This window comes from Olea europaea, chromosome 6, assembly GCF_002742605.1.
Source record: "Olea europaea var. sylvestris chromosome 6, O_europaea_v1, whole genome shotgun sequence".
Taxonomy (NCBI): Eukaryota; Viridiplantae; Streptophyta; class Magnoliopsida; order Lamiales; family Oleaceae; genus Olea; species Olea europaea.
In genome coordinates, this window is record NC_036242.1 from 15885397 (window position 1) to 15897262 (window position 11866).

Here is an 11866-nt window from a genome sequence, read left to right on the forward strand (position 1 = left end):
ACGTGGGGATAATGGGAAGGCCAACGTGGGACACGTGGCACCACAGCCACCCGACTCTCACTCGACTTCTGACTTCTATAAATACCTCCCAAGGGCGAGATAGGGATGGATGATTGCATATTTTTTAACTATCTGAATTTCGAATTTATTTTCTTCTAACACACCTATTGATTCTCACACCGGAGGTAAAACAAGGGAGAAAGCTCCGCCCTCACTTTTCAGGTTGCACGTATCCGTTAAAGTAGCAGAAACACTAAAGGTCGCAGATAGATTCAGGAGGCATTACTTCACCACCATTTCAAGGGCCACCGAGGAAGAAGTGAAATGAAGCTGTGATCTTTTCTCGTGTTTAAAAATTCATTCGGGTTAGGGGGAGGGGGATACACCTGATTTTTAAAAGAAAAAAAAAATTGTATTTTGTTAGTTAAATGAAAAGTTATAAAGTCGATGATGGTGTAATTTTCTCTTTCCCATCTCGCTACCTCGTCGATTTTTCTTCTCGAGTCCCTGGCATTTACACTTGCCCATATCTTGGGCCGGGCCCAAGAATCGCTTAGCTCCATAGAGAAAACATCGGATCCAGTACTGTTTCACGGACGCAAAATTCTGCCATTTTATCGACTATCCGGAGTGGCAGCTGCCTCCGTATTGGAAAACCTCAGATAATGGCGGGCGGCGCCATCACAGTTTTAAATTCTGTTGTCACAAGTAGTTTGGTCTCTTCATTTTTATCTGCTTCCAGTTACCGGGGGAACTTAATTACTCCTATCAACCTCGTGCGCACGTTAGCCTTCACCGCCCTATTCAAGAATACTCGCCGTCACCAGACCTTCAATAACAGAAACAGAAGCTTCAGCTGTGAATCCTCTGCTGCTACAGATATCAGTTCAACTTCTTCCACTTCTCTCTCCAATAATGGGTACCTTATAATTTCTTTTTGTATTCTCATAGAATAGCATGTTAGTTTCTCCACTTACATAGTGCACATTCAGTTTTTTAATTACTGTGAATGTGTACTGGTTTGGGTTGCAATGAAAATGGTAATTACCGTGTTCAAAATTATTGTAAGAGCAGAAAGACGTGATTTTGTTGAGGGATGGATGGGTAACATGGGGCATAGTTCAGTGGCCAGATACATTTTTAAGTTTGGTTACGAGTTAGTAACAGGGATAATAGAGATACATTTTTAACTGCAAATATTAAATAGTAATATTTGGCATACTTCAGCAACTATTAAGATATATTTTTAGATTCAATTATTAACACCCTCAAATCGACCTCTATGAAAGAAGATATCAAAGAAAATGAAGGAAAAAAGAGGAAACAAAAACCAGAGACCTACAAATCGAATAAAAATAGAACTTTTGCCGATGACTATCCATCATGGTGAAAAGTACATTTCACTTTTAGATCAATGGGTATTAGTTCACTATATTTCGAACTTTGCATAAAAAGATTGGAAGAGAGACTGTAGGAACACTTAAAGAAATTGACAGAAAAAATTAAATAAAAGTACAAATATTTTTGTTTTAGTGGAGGTCGATTTGATTTTTCAACTTTTCCCTTTTTTTCTTGAGTTTCTTTTTTCACATAGGTCGATTTGGGGCAAAAAAAAAGAAAAAAAGAAAAGAAATTGTTATTAGTTCATAACTGAACTTAAAAATGTATCTCAACGCTCATTGAACTTTAGCAAATGTTACTACTTCATAACTGAATTTCAAAATGTATTTCAATGGTCGCAAAACTATATACCATGTTACCCATTTATTACTCAAGTCGACGCCATTTGTTGAACTTAAAGGATTTTTCTCATTTTAGTGATGAATGGATAATATGGTACATAGTTCAATGACCATTGAAATACATTTTTAAATTCAGTTATGAAGTAGTAATAATTGACGAAGTTCAATGACCATTGAGATATATTTTTAAGTTTAGTTAAGTAGTAACACTTGGTAAAGTTCGGCAGCCATTCGGGCAATTAAGCCCCTATTTGGTTGGTGACTGACATGGGACTTATCTATTATATTATATTAAGATCTATTAAAAGATATAATTAGTGCTCAGATAGAATTATATAAAACTTTAATTGGTAAATCATGAATGATGGAAAACTATGGAGGTAGCCTTCCTTTCACAAAAAAAGTATAACATATCTTGTTGTCTGGTATATATGGAAGTTTGAATATCCAGCTGCCTGTATTAGGACAAAGGAAAATGTGTGAACTTTCAGTTTTGTACAACTGATAATGACATTTTCAATGTCGTCAATCAGTTATCATTTATTACTTTACTGCTAACACTGAATTTCATTAGTTCGTGGTTCAAAAATTGTTTTTTACTTATTCGTGATGTAAAATGTATATGTTTTATTTGCATTCCTCAGTCATTATTCCCCTCTTGACCACTTGATTTTTTTTTTTTTTCCAGCTACCCGATATATAGCCGCCTTCTTCCATGCCCCTCCCATAATGGGCCTCCAAGGGTGGAACACTTGGTTGTTTCAGAAGGAGGGTCTGTTTTAGAGTATATTTGTCAAGCTTTGAGTCTTCCTCCCTTGTGAGTTCTGCCATTTCTTTATCATTTATCTTCCAACTGTGACCTGGCGTGTGATATTGAGTTGTTCAAAGTTGATTCAGTGACAATTAGGTTAAAATATTGAATTTTGTATTTCATGTAAGGTTTGTTGCAGATCTAATTCACTTTGGAGCAGTATTTTATGCTCTTGTATGCCCAGACCCTCCTCCGAATGCCACGCCTGAGCAAATCAAAGTGTACAAGGAAGTTACGAATCCATCAGTTCTGAGAACAAGAGCATCTATTAAAGGGAAAACTATACGAGAAGCACAAAAAACTTTTCGCATAACACGCATTGATGAATTTGTTGAAGCTGGAACTTACTTACGAGTGCATGTACACCCAAAACGCTTTCCAAGGTATTTTATTAGATAATGCTTAGTCAATATGCCTTTTCCTGGAAGTTAGTACCATGTTGATTTAACTTAGCAAGGACGAATGCTTCCTGTGATTTATCTGCTTGGAACAGGTGCTATGAAATTGACTGGAGATCTAGAATCATTGCTGTGACTGATTCCTACGTTGTTCTGGACAAACCTGCTGGTACATCTGTATGTAGTTGTTCTTTCTCAACTAAATAATTGCACAGCTTTCTGTAAATTGAGAGTTTATTTGATTCCTGAAACTAGTAACTATGAGCTCCTCTATTTTTTACTTCCTGATGGATTATGAGTTTATTATAAATTTTAATATAAAACAGCTTGTTTAGTTTATTTAATAATGATTGATTCTTGTTTCTTCAGCCTTAAAAGTTCCATGCATCCTTTTCCACTTCCATAACTGTGGCAGCTAACAATATGTTACTTCCTAAAAGTTCTGTTCCCATGTTCCTCCACTGCACAATGAGAAATATTAGGACTAATGACATATTATGACCCCGTTTGGTACCCATTTTTGTAAGAATGAAAATGAAAAATATAGTTATTACGGGATCCACACAAGAAATAGAAAGTCAAATAAGGTGGCTTGATGTGATGGATAACGGTCATATTTTTCATTTTTGTGGCCAAAGAATGGGAATCAAATGGGGGCTATACCTGAAACTTCATTGACAGAGCATGCCAAGGACAGTCAAATTGGAAATAGAAATAATGTCTTTTGCCTGTCAATTCTCTTGGTAAAATATTGACTTTGTCTATGCAAATGTTAAATTTATATAGAATTTGGTACTTAATGTTCTTGAACAGATTTATTATCTTAAAGTCACAATCTTAACTTTTGTTGCGACGTTTTCTATAGATAGTCATACTTGGAATCTGATGAGCATTTTTCAAGATTAGTTTCTTGCCTGCTTATGATGCCCATGTTAATTCTGATCAGTGCCCATGTTAATTTTGATCAGGTCGGAGGAACTACGGACAATATTGAAGAAAGTTGTGTGACATTTGCTTCGCGTGCCTTAGGATTGGATGCTCCATTGAGGACTACCCACCAGATTGATAACTGTACAGAGGGCTGGTATGTCAAACAAATGCTTTCATCTATTGTATGGTAATGTGAATAGCGAAAACTGATGGCTTCAATTTTACATGCAGCGTCGTGCTATCAAGAACAAAAGAGTACTGCTCAGTTTTTCATGGAAAAATAAGGGTTAGTTTGCAATTTCTTCTTTTTGTTTGAATATCAGAAAATTGCAACTTTTCTTTGTAAAGATAATACTTATGGAGCGACCTTTTATTATTCTAGCAAATTATTCTCGGGATTTAGCTTCATCGGAAGATTCTTGAAACAGTCGTGGGTCTTCGCTTATAATGTCTACTACTTTCTATAGGAAAAACAAAATGACTAACTGTAAGAGTAATAGGAATATATACAAATTGTCCTCAGGAGAAAAAGGTGAAGAAGCTTTATCTTGCTCTTGCTGCTGATCCTGTGTCAATTGGAGTAATTACACACTACATGCGTCCAATTAATATTGCACCTCGACTTGTTTCTGAAGGTCAGCGGCTTCATTGCATAACTAACTGTACGAGAGTGTTTTATCTTTAAAAGTATAATCCTTTATGTTCCATTTACCCACACAAGAAAGACTTTTAACGAGATTTTTCTAGGCTCAGAGATATTTGTGTTTTGTATTCCCTAATGCGAGTCAAACCTGATGTGGTCCAACCAGATTTCGTTAAAGGATGGTATTTGTGCCGACTTGAGGTCTTGGAATGCAAGAAGGTTCCATGGCCAGATGCTTTAACTGAAAAGAAATATAGTATCGAAGATTGTGGATGGCCTGGTAAAGACTTTGCATACGAATGTAAAATTGACCTTTTGACAGGTCGAACGCATCAGGTATGTATTCTGTTCCCATCTATTGTGAAAGGGGAGCTGGAGCAAGGACGTGGCTTTTTGACGCATGCACTGTCCCCACTCTTTATCTATAGATAAATATGCACTTTATGTTATAGAATTATATTTTTTCTATGCTTTTTGTCCATCTTAATGACAATTTAGTTGAGTTTGATCACTGCTGTTAAGGGAATGACGTGATGTCTCTCCACATAAGACATTTGAAATTAATTTGCAACTCAAGTTCTATCATTACAAGTGGCTTGAGTTCCAGAAGAGTGGAAAAGAAGCAGCACATTGTTTCCTGTTATACTTGAAATTATAAGAAGTGTTGTTTCTGTTTCAGTTTCAAAGTTTACTTTTTTCCTGGTTGAAATTTCTAGAGAAGGGGGGCGGTGATTCGTAGTTTATGGGAGGGGGGAGATCATGTTGGATATCAGTTTTTGGGGTCATCAGGGGTTTCAGGAGGCATGTTGGTGATGTGGGACACTAGAGTACTTGAGATGAAGGAGGTGAGTATAGGGGTGTTCTCTATATCGATTTCTTTCAAAAATTGTGAGGATGGATTTCGGTGGATATTCACAGGAGTTTATGGGCCTAATTCTGATGACAGTAGAGTGGGTTTGTGGGATAAACTGACTGGAATGAGGGCTTGATGGAATCTCCCTACATGTATTGGGGGTGATTTCAATGTGATTCGATTTCCTTTGGAGAGGTCGAGTGGTGGGAGACTAACTAGGGCAATAGAGGAGTTCTCAGATTTTATTAGGGAGAATTTGTTAATGGATTTACCTATGATTGGGGGAGATTTTACCTGGTCATCCAATCGGGATCGACCCGTTCTGTCTCGTATTGATAGGTTCTTGATTTGTGGGGAGTGGGAGTCTAAATATTCAGATGTCACTCAGAGAAGATTGGGGAGGGTATTCTCAGATCATTTTCCTATTATGTTATCGGGGAATAGAAGGGGTGGTGGAAGAAGACCTTTCAGGTTTGAGAAGATGTGGTTGAAAGTAGAAGGTTTTAGGGAGCGAGTACAGACGTGGTGGACTTCCTATGAAGTCAGTGGGTCTCCCTGTTTTGTATTGGATCAGAAGCTAAAGGCATTGAAAGGGGACTTAAAAAAATGGAATGAGGAAGTTGTAGGCAATGTTAACTGCAGTAAAAATCAGTGTCTGTCAGAGATAGAGGAATTGGATAGGCGGGAGGAGAGTAAGGGGTTGACTGGGAAAGAGAAGGAGAGACATAGAGTATTAAAGGAAGAGATGGAGAGGTTGGTGGAGATGGAGGAGATTAATTGGCGACAGAAATCTAGAGTTACTTAGTTGAAAGAGGGGGATAAATGCACTAAATTCTTCCACAGGGTCGCCAATTCTAATAGGAGGAACAACTCCATCACAGTTTTGGAGGTGGACGGGGTTACTTATGAGGAACCACAGGAAATTGGAAGCCAACTGGTGAATTTTTATCAGAACCTCTATCAGGAGCAATTTGAATGGAGGCCAGAATTGGAGGAATTGCACTTTTCTACAATCACTGAGGATGATGCCCGATGGATGGAAAGACCATTTGGGGAGAATGAAATTAAGGAGGTTGTTTTCAGCATGAACGATGATAAGGCCTCGGGACCGGACGGTTTCTCGTTCTCATTCTACAAAGTGTGTTGGGATGTGGTTCGACTGGACATTGTGAATATTTTATCTTATTTTTTTGAACGTGGCAGATTCTAGAGAAGTTCTAATGCCACATTTATTGTGCTCATCCCTAAGAAACAGGGAGCGACTGATATTAAGGACTTTCGCCCCATTAGCTTTGTCAGCGGGGTGTATAAGATTATTTCGAAAGTCTTGGCAAACAGATTAAAGGAGGTGCTGGGAAAAGTAGTGTCCAAGTTTCAGAATGCATTTGTAAAAGGGCGTCAAATTTTGGACTCTGTGCTTATAGCGAATGAATGCATAGATTCAAGAATGCGCCTAAAGGCCCCAGGGATGCTTTGTAAGCTAGATATTCAGAAGGCTTACGACCATGTGAATTGGGGTTTCTTGTTGTATATGCTCAGGCACTGTGGCTTTGGGGATAAATGGTGTAAATGGATTCAATTCTGTATTTCTACTGTTTCATTCTCAGTTTTGGTCAACGGAACACCAAAGGGTTATTTCCAGAGCAGTAGAGGCTTGAGACAAGGGGATCCATTGTTCCCATTGTTATTTGTCATTGTGATGGAGGCTCTCAGTAGGATGATTGAAAGAGCAGTGAGAGCGGGTTTGATAGGGGTTTTATGGTTGATCAATTGCAGGTGTCTCATCTGTTATTTGCAGATGACACGTTGATTTTATGTGATGTAGATGTTGAACAATTCAGGAACTTGCGCCGTCTGCTCTTATGTTTTGAAGCGGTGTCTGGTTTGAAAATCAATTTGGGGAAGTCTGAGGCTATTCCAGTTGGGGAGGTCAATAATGTCGAGGAGCTGGCTGATATAATGGGTTGTAAGGTTGCGCAGTTGCCGATGTCATATCTAGGACTCCCGTTAGGGGCACGATTTAAAAGTACCCATATCTGGAATGGTATTGTGGAAAGGATGGAGAGAAGGTTAGCAGGGTGGAAGCGTATGTACCTTTCTAAGGGAGGCAGACTTACTCTCATTAAATCCACTCTCTCCAATCTCCCTACTTACTTTTTGTCATTGTTCCCCATTCCGATTGCAGTGGCAAAGAGATTAGAGAGGCTTCAAAGAGAATTTCTATGGGCAGGGTTGGGAGAGGAGAGGAGACTCCATTTGGTCAATTGGGGAGTTGTTTGTTTGCCGATGAGGATGGGGGGTCTTGAGGTGAGGAGCTTTGTGTTGTTCAATAAAGTCTTATTAGGCAAGTGGTTGTGGCGATTTGGAGTGGAGAGGGACAGCTTCTGAAGAGAAATAATTGGGGCGAAATATGGTGTGACCGATGGGGGATGGTGTACATTTGAGGATCGTGGTTCTTATGGGGTGAGCTTGTGGAGGTATATCCAACGGGGATGGAGCGCATTTTTGGACAAACTGAAGTTTGTGGTTGGAAATGGTAATGAGATTAAATTTTGGGATGATTGTTGGTGCGGAGATCAACCGCTGAAGGAGAGATTCCCTTCTTTGTATCGTATTGCCTCAGTGTCCACTGCCATGGTGAGTGATCTCTTAGACATTCATAATGGGAGCTATAGCTGGAATATTACTTTTGGGAGGAATCTTCAGGATTGGGAATTGGAAGATTATTCGTTTTTTATGACTATTTTACATGAGGCCCAAATTCGGGTTGGAGAGAGGGATTGTATCAGGTGGAGGACAGCACAGGATGGCATTTTTTCGGTTCGCTCGTACTTTGGTTCCCTCATGGGATGTGTGAATAATTCATTTTCCTGGAAGTTGGTATGGCAGTGTAAATTACCTCCTCGGGTGGCATTCCTATTGTGGATAGTTGTGAGGGGACGGGTCTCAACGGTGAATAATCTTCGTCGTAAAGGCTTTTATGCAACCGAGTAGTGTTATATGTGCAAGAAGGATGGGGAGTCGATCGATCATTTGTTCACTCATTGTGATGGTGTACGTTGGATTTGGAACAGTATAATCAATTCACAATCTATGGATTGGGTGATGCCTCGTCGTATAGAGGACGTGATACGGGCATGGCATAGAAAACTTCGGGATTAGGATAGCAAACTAGCATGGCACCTTATCCCGGGCTGCATTGTTTGGTGCGTGTGGAGAGAAAGGAACAACCGTTGTTTCGAAGACCAAACAAAGACAAGAGAACAGATAAGAGAAACATTTTACTTTACCTTGTATTCTTGGTTTAATGCTATGGCTAGAAATCCTGTAGATGGGTTGCCTAATTTCATGTTTTTCCTTAATAGCTTAAAGTGATTGTACACCCCCGGTGTATTCTCTTTTAAGTAATAAAATTATTTGATTACCTATCAAAAAAAAAAAAAAAATCTAGAGAAGGGGACAGGTAGAGAACAGAAAAACAGTTGACTGCAGGAGCAATGTCAAATTTTCCTTTCTCATAATAAATACAACATCTGTGTATAAGAAAACCAATGTCACATACGCTAAATTACTGGATTGAGTTTCAAATTTTAACTTCTTACTGATTTAGTTGGAATTTATTGAGAAGGATGGGAGTAGAGAATACGTGAACATTTGACTAAAGAAGCACCTTGTCTCTTTTCTATTAACAAATGCAACTGCTGTTATTATTTTTACCATGACATGATCTCATGATTGCAGATTCGGGCACAATTGGCTGCTTGTGGTGCCCCATTAGTGGGCGACTCCATGTATATGCCAGCTGCAATTGCTGAGATGCGCAAACCAGGGCTTAATCCATTTGGCAAGTACAAAAAAGCATATGCCACTGAGAATGATAAAGAACTGCATGTTGAAGAGTGGATTGCATGCCATGGAAAGGAACCTAGCGTTGCTATTGGTCTCCAGGCATGTCAGATTTCGTGGGATGAGGGAGAGCACGTTTATGAGGCTAGATCTCCATGGTGGAGGTAGATAGCTAGATGCATCAGCTTTACCAGAGTACTTGACAAAATTGATAGTATTCTCTTGCTTAAGGTAGATCTCTTATCACTTTATCTCGTCTTTATGTGCAAACTATTAATCATATGCAGTTAGCAATTTTCTTCTTTCATTTGCAATTCTTGCATACATTGGTGGATTTGCTAGTGAGGGTTGTTTTGATAGTGAAACTGAAGGGAGAACAGTAATTCTAGAGCAGGAACTTCTGCGAATATCATTCAGTTTGATGTTGAGATGAGGCAAATAATAATCATGAGAATTAAGAATGTGCACTAGGATAAAAAAGTTGCATAACTCACCCAACTTAATAGTTTCTTATTCTTTTAAATTTCTCTTTCCTTTTTTCACTAAATCTTTTCTCAGTCAGATGGGCTTCTTTTTTCAAAAAAAATAATAAATAAATAAATAAAAATAAAAGGAAAAAAAATTGGCTGTGGGCTAGTTTTGGTAATTTGTTCTACAGGAACTCAAAATGTGTGAAATCTCACAGTAAGAAAGTTGACAGAGTAAGACATTGAAATCAAATCTAGCTTATGATCGTACTTGCTTTCAATATTTTTCATGTTTTAATGGAACGAATATTGGGCCTCAGTTTGCAAGTACATTTTCAAAGTATTTTCTGAATTAAGCATATTCTTCAAACAATAGGACACAAGCATGCCAAAGACATATTTCCTTCTCCATCCCAGGAATCCTAAGAACAGCAATATTTACAGTCTCTAAATTAGAAATGTATGAAATTAGCTTTTGGCTTTGGGTTCGGTTCTTATGTGTTCTGTAATGAAAGTCTCTGTAACAAGTTGCCAATAACTTCGGAAATGTCTTTAAATTGACCCAATCGATGCAGTAAACCCAGAACGTTTACTGTATCCACTTGACCATTCAAAGCTGTCGAGGAGGGACCAGACAAAGTATCTCCTCACATCTGCTCCCGTCCTGTTCATGTAGTAAAGTACACAGATGAAAGGATGTGATGCAATGTCAATTCTCAATTTTAGGCCTAAGTTTGTCGCGTTTTGGAATTTCAAGTACTTGGAAATGTTTTAAACCAAGTGCATCATTTATTATTGATCTATGTGTTGATAGACAAGAAATTTATTTATTTTTTGCATTATGTACTACTGTGCATCCCTCATGGCTGTTCACAGGGCATCTAAGTGGTTGGCCATGTACTTCACTTGCTGTTTGTCATTTATAAATTCTTCAATGGGACTCCAATTTCTGACCTTGCAATATCCTAAAATTCATCTTATATTTGTCAGCATATCAAATGACTGAACTGCAGATATTAATGGTGGTGTAGCTTATAAAATCTGAAGTTTCTCTGAACCTGATATAACCCCAAATTAGTAATTAGTTTAACTATTCTAGAGTACTCCATAGTTAGTTAGCAAAAAGGGCAAAAATGTAATAGAAAGCTAGTAAATTCTCTATAAATGTAGTAGGGAGGTGCTGGGATAGGCAGGAAGGAAAATATTGGGTAATTTGTTAAACCAATTGGGGAGAGATCCAGCCTCTTGAAAGCTTGGAACTGTTTTGTCAATTTCTCTGTTCCATTTACTACATTAATAAACATTTTATTTCCATATACACTTGAGTACAAGTTATCCATAGTTCTGCAGCTTCAATTCTACATACGTATTCCAATTTACACATCGGTTGCCTAACTAATCTACAGCACAGCAGAACAGCAGGTCCATAACATCAGATATTCAGCAGTCCAATAGAAAAAAAGCCTCTTCGGTGGTTGCAGCAGCTGATTCACCCTCTGCAGAACTAGCACCAGCTTGGGTTCTTATCAGAACCCTTCTCTTCCCAAACCCCAAATTTTTATAACATATAGAAGGATAAAATCCTGAAAATAATCAACAAATTGGAGAGACGAACATAGAAATTGGGAATTATATTGTCCTTATCTGCTGTACCATTTTCTGTAATAATTATTGGTATGTTATTGAATATTTCTTATAAATATGTGATCAGTCTTTCCATTCCTTGTATGTAAAACATGTTTTAGGTCAGCAAAAGCTAGACACTTCAGTAATTATGCAACGACCAAGTGCTGAAGCTATGGAGAATCGGAGATGGTAACAAACTTAAAATTCCCCAATGGGAGCGCCATCCTTATTTGTTGTTTGTTTGGTTAAACCTTCTATTCTCGAGGTCCCTAGCATGGTTTGAAAACACAGATGAATGAGAAATTGAGGTCAAACTTGAATCACTTAAGACATAAAAATTATTTGAAGTTGTAATCATATTTGGTTGAAAAAGTGCCTTTTTGAGTGAAAAATCATGTCTTTTGAACAAATGTTATCCACATGCAAGTTTTAGGAGACCTGGCTTATTTGATAATTTTTTTCTTGAATAATACTGCTTGTACATAACAAGTTATATAATGGTTTGCATACAAATAAGGTGTCAAAAAGGGATTGAGATTTTTTATTTTTA

The 11866-nt window shown here is 38.0% G+C and overlaps 1 protein-coding gene across 4 annotated transcripts; it reads left to right on the forward strand.

Moving 5' to 3' along the window:
- The first annotated feature begins 487 nt into the window (after positions 1 to 487).
- LOC111395996 (RNA pseudouridine synthase 6, chloroplastic) lies at positions 488 to 11392 on the forward strand. Of its 4 annotated transcripts, none has more exons than XM_023022242.1 (10): positions 488 to 919; positions 2431 to 2559; positions 2682 to 2936; positions 3047 to 3128; positions 3920 to 4035; positions 4113 to 4167; positions 4405 to 4516; positions 4667 to 4860; positions 9119 to 9454; positions 11102 to 11392. In XM_023022242.1, exons 1-9 carry the CDS (start codon positions 666 to 668, stop codon positions 9389 to 9391), a joined length of 1470 nt encoding a protein of 489 aa, XP_022878010.1. In that variant the 5' UTR covers positions 488 to 665; the 3' UTR covers positions 9392 to 9454; positions 11102 to 11392. The 4 variants fall into 4 exon arrangements, with proteins under 4 accessions (XP_022878010.1, XP_022878011.1, XP_022878009.1 ...); XM_023022243.1 differs by having other exon boundaries at positions 11105 to 11392; XM_023022241.1 differs by having other exon boundaries at positions 489 to 919; positions 11097 to 11392.
- Positions 11393 to 11866: the final 474 nt, after the last annotated feature.